Genomic DNA, 20,973 nt, shown 5'->3' with positions numbered 1-20,973 from the left:
GCGTGCGTGCGTGCGTGCGTGTGTGTGTGCGTGCGTGTGCACGTATGGTGAAGGGCTGCTGAGTTCACATTCAGCCTCCATACTTTAATCGCTGTTTCAACTACAGCAACAACAGTTGAATCACAGCTGGATTCCCTGGCGACATTCAAGACCAGCATGACGTGTGTGTGTGTGTGTGTGTGTGTGTGTGTGTGTGTGTGTGTGTGTGTGTGTGTGTGTGTGTGTGTGTGTGTGTGTGTGTGTGTGTGTGTGAGCTAGAATTTGGAGCTCCAGGGTGTGAGTGTTACTTGCAAGGTTACTGGGGGAGACATTGTAATTGGGGGTGGGGGGGGACCAACCACTAACATCCTCCATACAGATGTAGAAATACCCATTCCCTCATGAAGCGTTCTGGGGTATGGCACCCGGAAATAGACGATTTTATTGGCTACTTTTTCCAGTGGCGTGCACAGACATTTTGAGGGGCAGGTGCTCAAGCAAATTATACTTTTTTTTTGTTGACTTGGTCTGCTCTTTTTTCCCTCTACACCTATACCTCTTTGCCAAAGATAGCCGATCTACAAGCCCACAACGCCTCGCAGCGCGAGGCGTTGTGGGCTTGTAGATCTGCTATTTTTGGCTAAAGTTCCCCTCAGAAAAGGGATGCTAGGTTTCGAGTGGCTACGGTAAAAAGAAAAATCATACCACATAAAGAACTGGCGGACCCCTAGTAACTCTGAGGACCCCCTGTTGAAGACCCCTGCTGTAAACTGAAAAAAGAAAACTTTTTTTTCTCGTTTTTTCAAAAGGGCACTTCTGGTCAAGAGGGCAAAGGGCAGGTGCTCTAGCACCACCTAGAGTCTATCTGTGCACGTCCCTGATGATCCCGTAATAAATAAATAATAATTACCCCGTCCTTTTTGTCTCTCTCCAGGGCACCGTGGAGGAAATCTCTGGACACTTCCTCGTTCTCGTCCAACCACATACAGACAAACGGCTCGAACCAGCTGCAAACCAACCAATGAAGAAAGAGCATGTGTGACCAAACTGACAGGGCAATGTTTATTGCAGGAGAAACCTGTCCATTGACAGGAGGCTATAGGGCACGCCAGAGGGACATAATGTGACCTAGTGGCGACTACATTTACAAGAATACAGAAAAAAATACAAAAGTCCCGAAAAGATGGTTAGGTTTTGGGTGGAAAAACGTCATAAGACACGTTCACAATCAAGAGTTTTGGACCGTGTATGTGTACATTTTTGGCGGTCTGAGTGCACAGTAAAAAAGAGTGTCAACAGCCCGACACACTTAGTTTGGAATGGCTCAGGGTAGAAGAAGAGCAAATATCAATGGGATGGGTATTAATACTCACCCGGGGTACTCAGGTACTTGCTTCTGGAAGGTGACCAGCTCCTTACAGTATTCATTGTAAAGCCACTTGACTTTAAAGTGCAGGTTCATGTAGTCGGCGCTCTTACACAGACGGTTCTTCTCATGCTCTGCATAGCAAACAGGAGAGAGAGAGGCCTTCCATTATCACTGATGCTCTCTCTTTCTCTCTCTCTTGCCTCCCTCTCCCCCTCTCTCCTTCTCATGTATCTCACTCTCTTTATCTCTGTCCCTCCTTCTCTCTCTCCCCTCCCTCCAACTTCCCTCTCTCTTCTCCTCTCTCTCTCTCTCTCTCTCTCTCTGCCCCTCTTCTCTCTCTCCTCTCTATCTCCTTTTCTCTCTCTCACACACTCTCCCCTCCTCTCTCTCTCCCTCTCCCCTCTCTTTCTAATTTCTATCGCTCTCTTTGTCTCTCTCCCACTCTCTCTCTTTATCTCTCTCGCTCTCCCCCTCTTTCTCCCCCCTCTCTCTACCCCCTCCCCCCCCCCCTCATACATAACACATTTTCTGTGTGATAAAATGCTCCCTGACACCAACTCATGGCTGCACTCTTCTCCCTTCTCCAGTCCAGTGCTTTTCAATGTGTTTCACGTCACAGACCCCAACAAATGGACATTGAATAGACCCACAGACCCCCGTTTCAAAAGAATTTTGTCCAAGGGACAAAGTTGTAATTGTAACATGAGAAATAGATTCATAGTATTGACATTGAAAAACATTGTTCGAATAGTCACTCATTTTTGTATTGTAATAATTTCAAGTGAATTGAGTTATAGTGAAATATTGACGCATATACTGTACACACACGGGCACGCACGCACGCACGCACGCACACACACACACACACACACACACACACACACGTGCATACGCACACACGCGCACACACACACACACACACACACACACACACACACACACACACACACACACACACACACACACACACACACACACACACACACACACACACACACACACACACACAAACTCACCCTCCATGGCATATCTAATATCTTGTGCAAACATATTCCACATGACTTCTGCGCTGATTTTGCCCACATTGAGTTCCTGTGGAAACCTGTGAGGAGATGGAACAACATAATTAAGTGTGATCCTAAAGGTTTAGCACTTATATACTGTACATTTATATATACTGTATTATACATTTATATACTGTATGTCGTCTCTGTCGGGTGGAAACCTCATAATATATGATTATATATATATATAATTATGTCTAAAACTAGTGAGTGTTTTGGGGCGAGCCTTCCTGTTACCTAGAGTTAGGGTTAGGGGTAGCAAAGTGTTACCAGACTCACTGGTTGAGACAGGGGGTGTAGGAGTTCTTATCTTCTTCTATGATGGAGACGATGAGGGTGATGAGTTTGGACCAGAAGTCCAGGTTCTTGACGGTGGGACCCTGCTCATCTGGAGGGACGACCTTCGCCTGGACACACACACACAGAGATGAGAGGTGTCATTTATTTTTTTATCCCCTTTTGTCCCCAATGTAGTGTTATGCCTATTGATTCCTCCCCACACACATTTTGGTGTTGTCCCTGCTATTGTATCCTATGCTACCAGTGAGGAGCCCCCACCGGGAGGTCATAGAGCCTTCGTCCTACTCCTCCCGCCCAACACTCCCTGCTGACAGGCTGTCTGATACTCTCGGTTGTAGAGGATTTACGGGGTCAGTCTGGTACTGTCCGGTTGTACATGACTTAGTAGGGTCTGTCTGGTACTCTAGGTTGTACAGTACTTACGGGGTCAGTCTGGTACTCATGCTTGTAGAGGACTTACGGGGTCAGTCTGGTACTCGCGGTTGTAGAGGTCGTGGCAGTTGTTGAAGATGTACTCGTAGGTGGAGTTCAGACAGGCTTTGACGCAGTCCTTCACCACCTGGCTGGCCCTGGGAGGAGACTGAAGCTCCTGGACCTGAACACACACACACGCACGTAGTAAGTAACATAAGACCAGACTACCATGATAACAAAATACCATGATAACAAACCAATGCTGTCATAATTGTACATGAGAAATAGTTGTAGTGAAATAGAATGCACAAACATGCATGCGCGCACACACCTGTCTGAGTTTGTATAGGGTAATGTTAAGCTCATTCTGGGCCTTCTTATGCCTAAGGCCACTTTACTTTGTAACTGGACTATTACAACAGTATATATCTGAATAGCAGCAACATGAGTGATCTGTACAAAACAAAATGAAGGATCTCTCTCTCTCTCTCTCTCTCTCTCTCTCTCATGCTTGCCTTCATCCTGAAGAAGGTGATGCTGGTGAGCAGATCCACGGTGGACTTGAGGTCCTGCAGTCTCTCAGTACTGCTGGCAGGGAAGTTATTCTACGGAGAAGAAAACAAGTCACCATCATGAAATAATTTAGCTGACCATCCATTGCCATACATATAATTGTGATTAAGGATTTACTTGTGTGTTTTCAACATCTGAACAAAATACAAATTACGTTTCCTGTTTGCCTTTAAGGGGCTTTGCAAACAAAAATTGCACAATGCAGATATGACAAATAACCTAAATATACAAAGAATGCAAACGACTGACAAATACTGTAGTATGTCGTCACTGTTGGGTGGAAACCTTGTATGAACAAAACTTTACTTTTACTTTTCACTAGAACAAGTGATACAACATAGTTTTTGGGACAGGTAATTATAGGGAAACATTTCCCAAAATGTTCAAAAACAAGAGAAAATAGTTGCTCAATAACGCAACACAAGCTTGTAGATCAGCTATTTTTGCTATTTTTAAACATACATACATAAAACATAAAACATAAAACAGCTATACACAGTATAAAACAGGACATCTATTTATGAAAAAACATAAAAATATGCGACAGCAACGACATTCAGATATGACATTAGCAAACAGCACCAACCATCGATGGCTAACCCACAGTGGCTAACCGAAAGTGCATAATAAAAACTATTACAATTCTAACCCTGCATGCAAATGCAATACAAAAATGTTAGTAAATGGGTGTCAATACCCAGTTGTTACAGACCCGTCTGTAACAGTGAGAGTTTACAAATGGAACCAAAATGGACCCTTCAGAGTGAAGTTAACGCTGAAGATTTCACTGTGTAGCCTGGAGATTTTAAAATGAAATTTCAAAAGTAAAGTATGTTAAAGTGTGTCAGTACCCTGTACATGGACAGGTCAATCCTCAGAGAGTTGTGCAGCTGGTCCAACAGTTTGACGAACCTCTCCTTCTACAGAGACAAGAAGAAAACACAGAAATTAAAATAGCCTCACAGCCTGTTGTCACCACATTAGACTAAATCAACACCAGGGCCGGTTGGCTCGGTTTATCTGGTTGTACCTTAAGGGGTTAAAACGTTAAAATGACCCTGATATGCAAACATGTGAGCAGCACATCTAGAGGCCCTGAGGGGGAATCCTGGCTCTGGAACTGAGACGCATTTCAAAAAGACTGAATACAAGATCTCCCTTCTCACACATCACATCAGTGCATCCACGGCAATGCATGGGGGAGATATTACGAGATCTTAGGCTTTTGGTCTTCAGGCAGAGGCTCCGAGCCCCTGGCAGACTCCGGTCAACTACCAAATAAATACCAATACAATAGTGGGTTGAGAGACATGGATGACAGGAACTCACGCCAAAGTTGGAGGCAGCGAATCTGTCGGAGGCGGAGACGTTGTTGGTGGACTGGGTGGTGTGGGCGTAGTAGGCGTTGATGTTAGCCAGCAGGGTGCTCATGACCGCTGGTACGCCTGGACACATGTACTTAGAGGACAGGCACGCAAAGTGTCTGCAAGACAAAACACATGTACTTAGAGGACAGGCAGGCAAAGTGTCTGCAAGACAAAACAGATGTACTTAGAGGACAGGCACGCAAAGTGTCTGCAAGACAAAACACATGTACTTAGAGGACAGGTACGCAAAGTGTCTGCAAGACAAAACACATGTACTTAAGAGGACAGGCACGCAAAGTGTCTGCAAAACAAAACACATGTACTGTACTTAAGAGGACAGGCCCGCAAAGTGTCTGCAAAACAAAACAAAAAACGCAAAACTATACAGTATATTTACTTAATTTGTCCTCAAACTTTTTTAATGTCAAGAATCGCAGTAACTCGCCCGGACCGCTGGCCTTGCGGTCCGGGCACCTAGGCTACAATATGGCCTGATAGCATGTCGGAGGTTCGAGTCCCGTTCCCGACGGCCTTTGCTGCGTGTGATTCCCCATCTCTCTCCCCCCGTTTCCTGTCTAACACACTTCACTTCACTATCAATAAAAGCTTTTTTTAAAGGATCCCAGTAACTCTCAGAGTTACAGACCTGTAAGCTTCCATTCGGAACTCCCCTCAAGGAACCACTGATTTACTTTGACAATAATAAATCAATCATTAAAAAAATCCACAATTTAACTTCATTCAAACCTGGCAACCTGCCCTGTTTTGGGCATGTCGTTGAATAGCGAAACTATCAGATCTAAAAGTTCACAGGTTCTCAAGCTCACATTGTATGGAGGAAGGCTGAACTAAAGCAGAAAGTCTGTAATGCGGACAATGTGGGCAAAGTGCAATAAATTGGGCTTGTCCAAGGTCATGTGTGACACCCTCGTAAATAAAGGATTTATGCTCCAGTGAGAGCTCCTCTACTCCTAGAGAACACACAGTGGATGCTCCTCTCTCACATGCGGTATAGGGTTTTCACAGAATATTCGACTATTCGAATATCAAAACCACTATTAGATTTTTGATTTTCACATTAAAATAAATTAAATAAAGCAGTGGCAGTCCAATCAGAACGCACAGCTGCCTTGTAAACAGCCTCCCAGAGCCAATCGATTACCGTTATTTCACCAACCCCCCCAAGGCTTGCAACACTGCGTTTTAATGAGAGATGCAGAGAATCGCTCGTTTTTATTGGATGAAAAAAGATATGATATATCACCCACGAATATTCGGATATTCGAATAATTTTAGATATTCAATGTCGAATACTAAAAATCTGTATTTGTGAATGCCCTACAATAGGTGTGTGACTATTGTAACACCCTGTCTGTAGTCATGTGTAACATTACCTGTGGTTTGTGCTGATGTCATAATAACTGTATGCTTACTTTCTTTCTTGTTCTGCATCAGGCAGGATGACTGTAGAATGGTGTATACTGTATGTTTGTATACTGTATATTTTAGGTATTAGGTATAAATGTGCACACTAAATTAAACTAATGCCAAGGTTTTTGCCAGTGTAGATTGGGGGCTCCAGAGATAAAAAAGAAAATGGGTGTCCATGGTCTAATGCATATTAAACTGGGGGTCGATGATATATATATTTTTTTGAGAACCACTGCCATGGACAATGCATTGAACTTCTCCACTTTCTCAGGTCCACTGCTGGTGTGAATTCAGTGTAAGAGCCTCCATCCGTGGAGATACTAACGTCATGGCCTGGTAGATGGACTCCACTCCGTAGCGCATGGCGAACTCGTCCACGACCTCCTGCGGCGTCTCCTCAAAGTAAACCTTCCAGGCGTCGTCTCCTTTGGCGTCTGGGATCTTCACCACGCCCCCGTTCTGCTCCTCTGTAGTGTACTGGAACAAGTGCTGCACATGCACATACGCCACAGTCAGTGTGTGTGTGTGTGTGTGTGTGTGTGTGTGTGTGTGTGTGTGTGTGTGTGTGTGCATGACATGTGTGTGTGCGCGAGCGTGTGCGTGTGTCCACGTGCGTCCTCTCACACTGACCTCATGCAAACAGGTGTACTGCACATGATAAGGAGAGACTGTTTCTTCTCCTTTGATCTCCACACTGATGTGCATGCGAATGGCTCCGGACACTGCCGACTTATCTGTCCTCTTGTCTGTCAGAGGGAAGACAGACAAACAGACGGTGTGTCAGAGGGAAGACAGACAGACACTTAACCTGTCTGTCTGTCTGTCTGTTAGGGAAGGCAGACAGACAGACACACCTGCTATGGGTTAAGTGGAATCCGTCTCATCTGCATCTGGGTCTTCAACAACAGGGGTCTTCAACCGGGGTTTCCTGGACCCCTGTTGAAGACCCCTGTTGAAGACCTCAGAGTTACTTACAGGGGGTCCGCCAAATTCTTGCGTGATAGGATTTTTTTCTTCTTTTTTTTTTACATTAACCACTTGAATCCTAGCATCCCTATTCTGAGGGGAACTTTAGCCAAAAGTGGGCGGATCTAAGGTAGAACTCACCCAGGTTGTACCAGACGTCCATCTCCCCGCTGAGCGTTCGCACCTCGATGATGGTCTGGCCCAGGAAGTCGTCGCTCTCCCGCTTGAACTTCTGCTTCACGCGAGACTTGATGTCATCGTCCTCGTCCCACACTCGCACCTTGATGCGGTCCGACGAGTTGTGGCATTCACTGCATGAGACAGAGAGAAGAACGTCTCCGTGGTGAAAGAGCACACAGCACTTACGCTATAGAGCAGTGGTTCTCAACCTTTTTAGGCAGTGACCCCTCAAAATAATTATATTTGAACTGTGGACCCCCCACCCTGACACGCACTTGGAATAGTAGGAGTTGAGGCATTGAATTTAGTTTGACTTGGTTCCACTGATAAATATTGTGAAAATAGCCAATCTACAAGCTCACAACGCCTTGCCCTTGCAAGGCGTTGTGAGCTTGTAGATCGTCCATTTTCAAATGTTTTGCCTTTCTTATATTATTTGACAATTTGGCCAAAGTTTGACCAGTTTTTTTTTAATTACTTTTGATGCAGTAATAATGGTCTTTTTTCTTTTCTTATTTTTGGTTTTAGTTATTAAAAAGGTCTAAAAAGTCCTTAAATTGCCACTTCACTGTCATCTGGGGACCCCCTCAAAAAATCATGTTGGGATCCCCCTGGAGGTCCCGACCCACAGGTTGAGAACCACAGCTAGTACCGAAGTCCTGACGTCACTCCCACTACCCATGGGTTATCTTTTGTATTGGAAATCCAATAGGTAAATCTTTAGATCACGTCATATAAGAACTGTTCCAAAAATAAACAAACCACCCCGGCGATTTTGGCAGGTGTAACTTTGTCGTTTATGATATTGAGTTACATTTGATAACATCTGTGTTTGCAGGAAAAAAACGTTTTCTTACTCTTTGGATAATTGTGTACTTTTTCACCGTCAGTTGATGCTTCATATCCATATGAGTAAAAATCGCCGGGTGGCTTGTTTATTTTTGGAACACAGTTCTTATAGGCCTTGGACACAAAAAACTCTGACAATGGGACGAGCAGACAGTACAGAATGTACAGTATCTTAAATCGAAAACAGATGAGAAAATAAGCGTTTCAATGCTCGACATGGAAGCAGAGATGATAAAATACTGATTCCGTTATTACTCTACACAGCAACTGCTTTTCTCTAAGAAGCACATTCACTTCAAAGTGCCCAGTTAATGAGCAGTGGAGGGAAGTTTTGGGAGCACACTGGGTCAAATTTATGAAACCGCTCGTACACAATTATTTTCTTCAAGGCTGCTGGAATGTATTTTTACCCACATATGGCACTAAAAAACCTCAGCAGAAACCTATATTGCTCATTAAGTGAACGAAACACAAAGCGAGTTGTTGAGACTATTTATGTTCTGTTCAGACTGTTCCCTCATTGGAGCTTTCTTCTCACCTACACACTGCCATCACCTGTCTGCAATTTGCAACTGGACCTAGACTTCTAGCTTGCCTCCCACTGTTTGTCTGTGAATATACTTTTATTGCTCCTAGTATTGATGATCTTTGTGAATTGTCTTGATTACACAATTGAATACACAGGACCACAATGGAAACAAGCCCTCGGGGCTTTTTGCGTTATCCTTTTAGCATTATTGTATAACTGAACCTCTGTACTTTTTGCAAACTGTTAATAAAGTATTCAATCAATCAATCAAACATAAAGCGACGTAGCCACGTCATTTGGTGACGCATCAAATCGCAATCGCCACCGGGGGAGCGGAAAACCGCAACTTTGAAAGCTAAGGCCAACCCCCTCACGTGAACTTGTATGAGCGACGTGATTGGTTAACAAAACTTTAACCTGGCATTAGACGACACAGACATCTGGAACGGTCGGTTAGTCTCGCCATGGGACCTCCGGTCGCTAGGGGTCGAGACAACAAAAAGTAATCGATAGTAATAATCGCTTAGAAAATAATCAGTAGTTGCAGCTCTAGTTGGGTTGTCACCCCACCATGATGTGCCAAAGTGAATCCTTATACACACCCCCCATACGTGGCCATGAAGTCTTTTCAGAGGCTCATTGTGTGCTAAGTACTCACAAGTGGAAGTTCTCTTCCCACACTGGGTTCAGGTTGCCATAGATGGTCTTGGTTCTCTTCTTGGTCTTGCCCACCTGAACGGTGACGTATGGATCACTGGAGCCCGTCTTATCTTTAGCCTGCAGGCCCTGGGCGCACGCCACTAACCAATGAGAGAGAGGCACATTAGTACACCAGGCCTACCGAGTCCGGTACTCAACCGGTACCACCACATCCGATACTACCGATATCCTACAGTAGTATAGTAGCGAATAAGTACCGTTTTGTCATGCTGTGTAACTAGTTTGATGATTTAGACCAGGGGTCTTCAACGTTTTCAGGCCAAGGACCCCCTAGCTGAGAGAGAGATGAAGCAGGGACCCCCTCTATATTGTATAAAATGGTGTTTCAGATTATACTTTTTTGTTTACTTGGTCCGCTCTTTTTTCCCTCTAAACCAACCCTCTTTGCCAAAAATATTTTTGGCTAAAGTTCTCCTCAGAAAAGGGATGCTAGGGTTCAAGTGGTTAAGGTAAAAAGAAAAATCCTATCACACAAAGATTTGGCGGACCCCCTGTAGTAACTCTGAGGACCCCCTGTTGAAGGCCCCTGATTTAGACTGATCTAGAATCAGCACAAACTAAGGCAGCACTGGCAGCAGGCTCTCAGAATGAAACTGAAGTGTCCCTCTGTAGTAAACCATAGTTGTTTAAAAAAATACTATTAATGTCGTAGACAGTTTAGCAGCAGTTTAGTATAATATTGTTCATATTGGCCTTGGCGAAAAAAAGGGAAAAGCAATTTATGTCATTGACTGTTTTTGTATTGAAAGGTATCGGTTCTGGCACCGTTTAAGTCACCGGCACCGGTTAAAAAAATACTGCTTTAGCCCCGTTATCGGATACAACCCAATCGATACCCATCCCTCCTCACCCGTGATGCTGATCTTGGCCGACCACTTGGAGGTTCCGTCCAGCACGCTCTGTTTGATCTGCTTCATCTGCGTGGCGTGCACGGTCTTGGCCAGGGCGAACACCTCCTGGATCAGCTCAAAGATCTCCGGCTTGTTCCTCTCCCGGATCTTCATGCGGTCCTTGAGCACCATGATGATGTTCTGGGTGCGGTCCTCCGCCCCGTGCTTGGAGCTCTTCTCTGCCGCTCCTGTTGCAGAGAGAGGAGGAGGGAGGGAGAGAGGGAGGGAGGGAGGAAGAGGAGGACAACAGCAATTTAGGCATTTAGCAGATGCTCTTATCCAGAGTGACTGACAATAAGCAAGGTAAACACATACATAGAATGCAGAGAGACAGTGTAGTAGTGCCTCGGTAATCTAGGATCACAGTTAAACAAAGAACCATAGCATCAGTCTAAGCAATATACTATAATAAAAATAAACACTTATCCGTACATTGAAACTAAAGGATACCAGGTAAACAATGATCTGTCTAAATAACAATAATCTAAATTGCATTTTTAACATTGTGGTCAAGAAAAAACAAGCCTAAGTAACAAAAATATGAGAACAAAAATGACCACGGTATGTCTGCATGGTTGTCATATCTAGGTCAAGTGCACTTGCATTATTAGTGCAAGTGCTAAGGCTGGCAGCTACAAAACTACTAAACTACAAAGCAACTACAAGCATATCTGTCGCCGAGTTGCACTCATTCACATCATAAAGCGTGCGTCCGACAAGCAAAAATATCAAGAAAAATATAAAGGCTTGGTTTAAACAGAACAGGGAATTTGTCTGAGAGAAATCATTTGTGTTCTCCCCCTTTCCCCTGAATGTCAGGAGAGAGAAGTTGAGTGGAAATGATTAAACAACACTTGTTGGTTTTGTAGCTGCTGGTTTGAAGCTGAAGCCATGAGCTCAGTTTGGTCTTGTAGCTTTGTAGCGAGCATCAAACGCTACAAGTGTTTTATTTTGTAGCGAGCATCAAAAGCTACAAGTGCTTCCATTGAAAATGAATGGCAGCCTGTAGCTTTGTAGCTGCTAGTGTGTCTGTGAACAAGGCGGCAAGCAACCGTTTTTTTTAAATTAAGCCAATGAGGAAGTGCCAAATTCCCTGCAGTTCTCATTACCTAGCAGGTGTTGCTATTTCCCCTCCTGCGGGCTGCAGTAAAATGACCACGCCATTGATTGCAATGGGGATTTGACCGGACTTTACAGTTGATTTTATTACCTTGGTAAACATTGTCATAAAGTCTTCTTTCAATTACCAAGATACGTGTTTTTCTTTTGTAAGTTATGGTCCCATTAATTTTCAAATTGAAAAAATAGCCGATCTACAAGCTCACAACACGTCACACTACTCGTGTGTGACATTGTAGTATGACAAAGTAGGGCATTCATTTACCAAAATAACATAAGGAGTTGAAATGTGGAGATACAAGGTTTCTGCCCGACAGCAATGAAATCCTTGTTGTAAGATAGCAGACAGTGGAATGATAAATAAATAGCATCGATTGAACCGCAAATCAGCGCGGGGGGATCGGATAAATAGCCTCTCCTTTTGAGAGTGAATTAGTGAAAGGGCCGTACGGAAGCGTAGCCCCTGAGTTTTAGATGTGAGAGAGGAGAGCGAGGCATGCTGGGGGATGACAGACCATTACTCAGGAGATAAATTGGAAACGAAGAAGGGAGTGGGGGGGGGGGGGGGTCGGAAGACAAGAATAATGGGATGTCAATCGAGCCGGGGGGATACAGGGATACAGGCTGAGCCGCCAGCTGAAATGGCTTTGTGGAAGAATGGGTCTGTGTGTTAGTGAAGAATGTGTATCTATGCGCGCGTGTGTGTGTGTGTGTGTGTGTGTGTGTGTGTGTGTGTGTGTGTGTGTGTGTGTGTGTGTGTGTGTGTGTGTGTGTGTGTGTGTGTGTGTGTGTGTGTCTGTGTGTGTGTGTGTGTGTGTGTGTGTGTGTGTGTGTGTGTGTGTGTTGGGGGTAGTACACATACAGTGTCATACACTTATGCATACTGTACCAGTTTTCAATTTTGCAAACTTGTTCCATATCACATTTCATTGACTATGCTGCTGTCTTCCATTTGGCCGGGTAGAAGTTAACCTGGCGTCACCAGGCTTTCTGTTAAAGTGGAAAGCCTGGTTTTCATTCAGAATTAACCACAGTGTGGTCCGGTCAAGAGCCTGCATGCCTTCCGTACACTAATTTGCGCGCCACACACACACACACACACACACACACACACACACACACACACACACACACACACACACACACACACACACACACACACACACACACACACACACACACACACACACACACACACACACACACACCAGCAGCCTGCAAAGCGACTTGAACCCAGTTCAGTGGAAGTTAGCCTAACTAACGTTAGTTAGCCTAACTAACGTTAGCTAGCCTAACGTGCACGTCATAGTCTAGTATTTCTATGTGCAATTTGGAAACGGGTCAATAACCTATTCTGTCCACGGTTTGCCAACTCAGGCGGCGTGGCTCGTCGAATTGGGCGAATTGCCCCCCTTCTCCTTCATCCCTTTCTCTTTTTATGGAAACAACAAAAACGATGGAGCTTGCACAAAAACGAATTCCACCCACTGTTTTACACCTGTAAACCCTGTGATGTGACAATAAAGTTGAATTCTGATTCATACAAGTCCTTACTCTGCAGGCAGTCGGCGTTGAGCAGGTCCTGGCACTTGTCGTGGCACTTGACGCCGCACTCGGAGCAGCGCATGCCCTGGCGGGCGATGCCCCACAGCAGACCCTCGCACTCGTAGCAGTAGGTGGGCGTGGTGGCGGTCCACACCTCGAAGTTGTGCGGCGTGGTGGAGGAGATGGGGTAGATGAGCGCCTGGAGGGTCTTCTTGTACACGTGGCTTTTCTGCAGAAGGAGAGAGGGTTTCACACAGTAAAACTCATTAGCTGTCTCTGCGTCAGCGATTCCCAACTGGGCTCACGGCTAGGATAGTGCAACACACTAAGGCAGGGGTCTTCAACAGGGGGTCCTCAGAGTTACTCCAGGGGGTCCGCCAAATCTTTGTGATAAGATTTTTTTTTTTTTACATTAACCACTTGAACGCTAGCATCTCTATTCTGATGAACATTAGCCGAAAATAGCAGATCTACAAGCTCACAACGCCTCGCAGCGCGAGGCGTTGTGAGCTTGTAGATCTGCTATTTTTGGTAAAGAGGTTTGGTGTAGAGGGGGAAAGGAGCAAATCAGGTACCAAGTATTGAATGTTTAAGTGGTTAAATGTCTGTAATGAACAAAAAGTATTAATTTACACAGCACTGATGATAGTCAATGAAGCCATCTATGAAATCTATGAAAAAGTTGAATCTGCAACACAATTGTATGCAATGTATGGGGGTCCCTGCTTTGTCTCTCTCTCAGCTAGGGGGTCCTTGGGCTGAAAACGTTGAAGACCCCTGCACTAAGGTTTTAATGTTAATATGACATTAATATAAAAAACATTAATGTAAAAAGAAATGTCCTAGAAAATGTTCTTGAAAAATGAGTTTTCGTTGTGATACAGATAAACAGGAACATAAGTATGCTATGTTGTTTCCATTGATCCAAGCCAGAACACACAGTGGTCAGATGGGGGGCCACAAACACTGGTTGGGAACCACTGACCTACGTATTGTGCCATCATTTTACTAAGATATATGTTTTTTCCCATAGTATTTCATTATTTTTCTATGCAGTGATTATGCAAAGAGTCCAGCAGAACCCACCAGCTCCTCGTTGCCCAGAGTGGTGGACGCCATGGCCGACGTGATGCCAGCCTTACGGGAGTTCTGCACCAAAGACTGAAGGAGGAGGAGGGACACACAGGGGGAAAAAAGCGGTCAAAAGCACAATTACTATGGTGTAGATTCTTACAACACTAGAATCTCTTTGCAATTTTTATGAAGGGGTTCAAGCTGTTAACCACTTATTAACCCAAGACCTGGGACGCATCTGTGTCATTTTAGATTTCTTTGGGCTATTCAAAAATAGCAGATATACAAGCTCATAGCACGGCACCGAGTGCCGCACTATGAGCTTGTAGATCTGCTATTTTTGAAAAATCTTGAAAAAAAACTGTTTTCGATTTTTTTCAAAAAACTGTTAGGATTTAGAAAACATTTTTAAGAATCGCCTCAGGTCTTAATGGGTTAAATATCTTCAAACAGATGTATGCATGTATGGGTGTATCAGTGTATGTCAGTACTCACCATGATGCCTGCTGCCTGATGCGGCCACACAGCAGACATGAAAACAGACATGGCAGAAGAAAAGGAAAAGAGAAATTAAGTTAAGTTAAATGAAAAGAGCAGTAAAAGGAAGATGGATTCTTAGCATGTTATAAGCGTTTTTAAGAATGCTTTTGGTGTATGTTATTATTACCAACGCATTCTCACACCCCCAAGACGGCAAACGAGTGACGGATTTGACCAAAAACTGCAAAAGTTTGACGTCTCGGCGCTGAGTCGGGTGAAGCGGACTTCAAAACGTTCGGCACGGCGACTCACCGGTGCCTCTCGTGGCTCAAGTTCGCTTTAGACGGCACGCCTCTGTCGTTTTAACAGTTTTTTTTCAAACATTTCATGTCACATTTGGTCACATTTGTCCAACTAAGTCACTATAGGCCGTTTGGGGAGTGAGAGTGTGCAGGTTATACAATGTGTATTTGTGTGTATTTACAGTATGTACAGTATAGCCTATGCTTACGTTTGTATATACAGTATGTGTATGCCTGGCGTGCGTGTGTTTGCGCGTGTGTGTAAACAGTATACATGATCCTGCATTTGTGTGTGAGTGCGTGCGCGTGCACACACACACACACACACACACACACGTGCCTGTGACACGGCGTGACCTCTATTAAAGGAAGTGGTGTAATGTAATTCCTCCTCTCTGTAAAGACGGTCGACAGCAACGATTTATAAAATCACTTGTGCTGAAATGTTGATGTCGTCACAAGTAATACAAAGTGTGTGCGTGTGCGCAAAGAGTGTGTGTGCGTGTGTGTGTGTGCGCGCGCGCGTGCGTGCGTGCGTGTGTGTGTGTGTGTGTGTGTGTGTGTGTGTGTGTGTGTGTGTGTGTGTGTGTGTGTGTGTGTGTGTGTGTGTGTGTGTGTGTGTGTGTGTGTGTGTGTGTGTGTGTGTGTGTGTGTGTGTGTGTGTGTGTGTGTGTGTGTGTGTGTGTGCTCGTCTCACCAGGTCTCGGCAGACAGGGCCATTCTTCTTGCGCAGGTCAGGCATGCTGTCGATACTGTACAGAGCTCCTCCCATTATGCTGAACGACAAGGAACGACAAACAAACCGTTTATATCTAAATGTGTGTCCACTGTCCATCCATGTTCACCGCGGTGCTTGACCGCCCGTTGCTGTTGTCCCCGAGAAGCTAAAGATCAGGCTGTGGCCCGTGTGATTATAATGTATACCCACCAGTCCAATTCCCTTCTGGTTTGTCCGGTGGTGTAAAGTAACTAAGTATATTTACTCAAGTACTTTTCAAAAATAGAAGATCTACAAGCTCATAGGACGGCATGAAGTGACGCGCTATGAGCTTATATATCTGCTATTTTGCAATAGCCAACCATGTGCTACATGTATTGTATATAGCTAAAATCTAACTTGACACAGAAGCTTTCCCGGTTTTAATGGGTTTTAATGTCTAATGTAATGTACACACCTGCTTCTACTGCATGTTCATGCACCTTATATTTCAAATCAAATCAAACTTTATTTATATAGCACATTTACAACAATAGAAAAGTGCTGTACATGGAGGGCAACAACAGATCAGCCACTCTAACCCATTCAATCCGGGAACACATCTGTGTAATCTCTAGATTTATTTGGCTATTCAAAAATAGCAGATATACAAGCTCAAGCTCATAGTTATTTGTCAAACCTCACACTAACCCAGACCTGGAACTGTGTCATTTTTAGATTTGAGCTAAAAAGCATTATTTTACACTTTGGGCTATTCAAAAATAGCAGATATACAAGCTCATAGCGCACCGAGTGCCGCGCTATGAGCTTGTAGATCTGCTATTTTTGAAAAATCGTGAAAGTGTGTGCAAATCTTTGAATATATATATATATATATTTAAAGCGAACATTGTTTACTCAAATCTCTGCTTCTGGGGGGTCTCTGGAACAAAATATTTTGATGGGGGTCTGCGGCCAAATAGGCCTACATATCATTTTGGGGGTCCTTGACATGAAAAAGATTGAGCGCCACTGATATAGAAACATACGTTTTTCAGAATACTGTTGAGATATAGCAGACATGTAGAATCGACTTCAGGTCTCAATGGGTTAAGCTATGGCGGCTATTTTTGCTACTTTTGCACAACGTTCTTACAAGACGAAGTAGGGCATTCATTCACAAAAGAAAAAAACATCAACAACAGTTGAAATATGGAGCTACAAGGCCTCTGCCCTGACGGCCGCCAATTTGTGGCTGAACTGTATGACGGCTCATCAGTATGCACCGCAGCCCCGCTTCTGGTTCCTCTCTCACAAATGAGCTGCCCCCCCCCACCTCTCTCTCTCTGCCCAGGGCAGTGTGCCACCGGTCAATACCCGCTGGCGCTGGCACACTGCCAACAGGCAAGACAAGCCTCTGGGTGAGGATTAAAGAGGATGCCGACACCGGTGGAGAGAGAGAGAGAGAGAGAGGGCACATTTTTAGCACAGATTCGCACAAAAAAACTATTGAGGAGGGAGACCACTGTACACGATGCAAAATAATCATTTTAAAGGGATAGTTCCCCCCCAAAAAATATTGTTTCTATCGATTACTCACGCCATGGAGACTATTTTTTTCAAAAACACGTGAAACACGTGATTGGCACGTTGTTGCACCATAGCGGTAAATGAGTTAATGAGTAAATGAGCACTCAATGAGTTAAGGGGAAAGATTTACATGCTTATACGTACTGTAATCTGACATGAGATGTAAGGTGCTATAATTCAGTAGTGCCGTGGATGAAAAAGTGATTTACAGGGGTGCCCTGAGCCAAAAACGTTTGAGCACCGCTGCCCCTAGAATAGATGCATTTATGTCACATAATTTCTGAGCACAGCTAGACTTGTCCATATCATCGCTTGTGGCAATCAGGTCCAATATTTTGGTTCAGTGACCATGGAGCTAAAGAACGGTTCAGAAGCGGCGTTCATGTTCACTCTTCCTTTGGAGTGAATAGACTCCAACCTGCTTCCGGCCTTCTAAAAAGGCGACCACCGCTACTTCACGCAGACACAGGAAGTATCTGCGCCTTGGACAATAACTAGCAAGGATGAAGGAAAGAATGTCTGTCATAAGGGAAGTGCAGGTGGATTATTACTCACCCTCCTTTACCGAACCACAGCGAGACGGACGTCTCCCCTCGAGTCTGAGAGACAAAAAGAAGGAAGGATGGAGTTAACCAGGGGGATAGAGAGAGAGAGAGAGAGAGAGAGAGAGAGAGAGAGAGAGAGAGAGAGAGAGAGAGAGAGAGAGAGACAGAGAGAGAAAGACAGAGACAGACAGAGGAAGGGACAGTCAACTTCTAAACTAAGGTAAATAAAAAGCCATCCAATCCCTGTCCACCTACTTTCTGTCCCCTCCTATGACCTCTGGCCTCAGCCAACACACAGACCAGGCTTTTCTCTCCGCCTCAGAGTAAGGTGGATATAAAACATGTCTTTATAAAGACTCTATACCACCATGTGAAAAAACATAATAATCATCTAATCCCACTCCACCATGTGTTATTGGACCTTGGGTCGATAGCCAGCGGTGGAAAGTAACTAGTAAGTACATATACTCAAGTGCTGTACGCGAGTACAAATCTAAGGTACTCCACTATATAGGTATAGTTCTACTCCATTACATCTGAGGCAAATATTGCCACTACAATTATTTGACAGCTTTAGTTACTATTTGTAGATTTAGATTATTAATAATTTATAACAGTAATTCAATAATAATGATCTTCTAAATGTATTGAAAATAGCAGATCTATTAGCTCATAATTCGTCGAGCTTGTAGATTGGATAGTTTCAAATAAATAAACAAGTACAGCTGAAGCATAAAATAGGGCTCAAGTGGTTTAATGATCAATAATTATAGTCCAATAACATGTCACCGTATATATTATTTTGACTTTTACTTTATATTGACATCAAAGTATATTTTGATGTCAATGCTTTTACTCAAGTAAGATTTTGAATACAGGCCTTTTACTCGTAACCGAGTATTTCTACATTTTGGTGTTGATACTTCAGTACTTCAGTAAAAACTCAAGAGTACTTCTCCCCAACGCTGGTTATTAGACGTTGGGTCGATAGAGCAGCTGGCAGGGCCTGTAAAAAGAGTTATGGCTCATCATCCACAACCTTGAGAGGAGAAGCCTCCATCCCATCCTGCATTATACTTATATAGCTGCATGGAGAACCATCTGTATTAGACTTATAGCTGCATGGAGAACCATCCCATCCTGCATTAGACTTATAGCTGCATGGAGAACCATCTGCATTAGACTTATAGCTGCATGGAGAACCATCTGCATTAGACTTATAACTGCATGGAGAACCATCTGCATTAGACTTATAACTGCATGGAGAACCATCTGCATTAGACTTATAGCTGCATGGAGAACCATCTGTATTAGACTTATAGCTGCATGGAGAACCATCTGCATTAGACTTATAACTGCATGGAGAACCATCTGTATTAGACTTATAGCTGCATGGAGAACTATCCCACCCTGCATTAGACTTATAGCTGTGTCTGTCAAAAATAGCAGATCTACAAGCTCACAACACTTTGTGATGCATCCAGCTTATAGATTGGCTATTTTCAAATAGATCAAGTATAAAATAGGGCTTAATTGGTAAATGTATATTTTGTAATAATAATAATAATAATAATAATCATAATAATAATAATAATAATAATAATCTGTAATAATAATCTAAATCTACAAACTAACTCGTAACGAAATCTTTCAAATAATTGTAGTGGAGTAACTGTAAAAAGTACAATATTTGCCTCTGAGATGTAGTGGAGTAGTACCTAAATTGTGCCTAGGTACAGTACTTGAGTAAATGTACTTTACACCACTGTAGGGACTTAAGGCTGCATGGGGGCGGGGCCATAAGGACCCTGACAAGGCAAGGTGATTCACACACAAACATGAAAATGTAAACTCAAAGTAGAACAGCTGTTCCATTTATGTAAACATTATACTGTATGCCCTGTTGTGGGAAGCATGTACTTAGGGTTTGATTAACGGCCATACACATTGGGTAGTGCATCGGGTTCCGCCGTAACAATGGGACTTAACACATCATCCGGCCCGAGGAGCCAATCAGGTTGTACCCACCTGTCAGTCTGCTCCAATCAGAGGGGCCGACCAGAATGCATGCAGCGAGTGTCGCTATGGCAATGACATGAAACTGGAAGGAAAGCAAAATGGTGGGCAAACAAACAAACAAACAAACAGGCAAACAAACAAGCAAAAATAAATAAAAACAAAAGCCGAAAATAGAAGAAAACAAAAACGCCAACATATACATAACATAAACATCAAAGCAAGCAATTAATCATCTAGAAAAAAACTGATTTCAAAGGTAATGAATAGCAAAATAAATATGTAAATAATTAAATACAAAGTGAGAACCGGTCAAGCAGAACTCAAATGTGTGAAGAATTAAGCAAAAAAACAAGCACTTTCTGTGGCAAACCGCAGTCATACGGTGCTGTAGGTCCCTCTGTCACCCCCACACTCAAAATAAAATACTTGAAAAAAATACCTTCACCATGTTCAGTCTGTATTTAAAGAAATCCTTTTGAAATATTAATATCCTAGAATATGAAACATTAAGCGGCCTGCACTGCGGCGTCTAGCAGGAATGCAGTATGATCAAAATAGAACTGAGATACCCTATCTGTGGGCATCAATAATTCACCTTGCATACATATTTCAAAGACTTTGTTAAGTACTTCCAGTGGTGGTCACATCGCATCCCAGCCCTTCTGGATGCAAGGTGGGGTCTTTGAGACGAAAGGAGAGGAGGACTGACTGAGTGAGGCTGAACAAGCAACTTAAGCGTAATTTAATTTGAATGAACTTATACTTTATATTTATACGACATCAAATGGCTTATTTTCAAGTGGAAAAAGTGTCCACGTTTTTCTACATTGAAAATACGGCCTTTAAAAAAAGTTGTCGTATGATGTGGCCGAAACGACAACATATCGTCACTGTCGGGTGGAAACCACAGGGTCCTACTTTGCGTGTCTGTTAGTTCAGGGACGTGCACAGATAGACTCTAGGTGGTGCTA

General features: G+C 43.6%; 1 protein-coding gene across 1 annotated transcript in view; it reads right to left on the bottom strand.

Annotated features, from left to right (window-relative positions):
- Window positions 1-20,973, bottom strand: part of LOC311045153 (protein unc-13 homolog A) — a gene marked incomplete at both ends in the record, with an annotated part of 78,847 nt that overhangs the window by 25,278 nt on the left and 32,596 nt on the right. The window contains 17 exons of the mRNA XM_084056963.1: window positions 890-986; window positions 1,353-1,479; window positions 2,365-2,450; window positions 2,692-2,819; window positions 3,173-3,307; window positions 3,642-3,731; window positions 4,551-4,619; window positions 5,029-5,182; window positions 6,823-6,986; window positions 7,128-7,243; window positions 7,605-7,774; window positions 9,680-9,821; window positions 10,592-10,819; window positions 13,305-13,524; window positions 14,382-14,456; window positions 15,849-15,927; window positions 17,994-18,037. Coding sequence (XP_083913089.1) covers window positions 890-986; window positions 1,353-1,479; window positions 2,365-2,450; window positions 2,692-2,819; window positions 3,173-3,307; window positions 3,642-3,731; window positions 4,551-4,619; window positions 5,029-5,182; window positions 6,823-6,986; window positions 7,128-7,243; window positions 7,605-7,774; window positions 9,680-9,821; window positions 10,592-10,819; window positions 13,305-13,524; window positions 14,382-14,456; window positions 15,849-15,927; window positions 17,994-18,037 — 2,124 coding nt within the window. The remainder of the gene's footprint in view (window positions 1-889; window positions 987-1,352; window positions 1,480-2,364; window positions 2,451-2,691; window positions 2,820-3,172; window positions 3,308-3,641; window positions 3,732-4,550; window positions 4,620-5,028; window positions 5,183-6,822; window positions 6,987-7,127; window positions 7,244-7,604; window positions 7,775-9,679; window positions 9,822-10,591; window positions 10,820-13,304; window positions 13,525-14,381; window positions 14,457-15,848; window positions 15,928-17,993; window positions 18,038-20,973) is intronic.

This window comes from Gymnoscopelus microlampas (assembly GCF_963454915.1).
Source record: "Gymnoscopelus microlampas genome assembly, chromosome: 5".
Lineage (NCBI taxonomy): Eukaryota > Metazoa > Chordata > Actinopteri > Myctophiformes > Myctophidae > Gymnoscopelus > Gymnoscopelus microlampas.
This window is presented reverse-complemented; position numbering and strand designations above follow the sequence as displayed.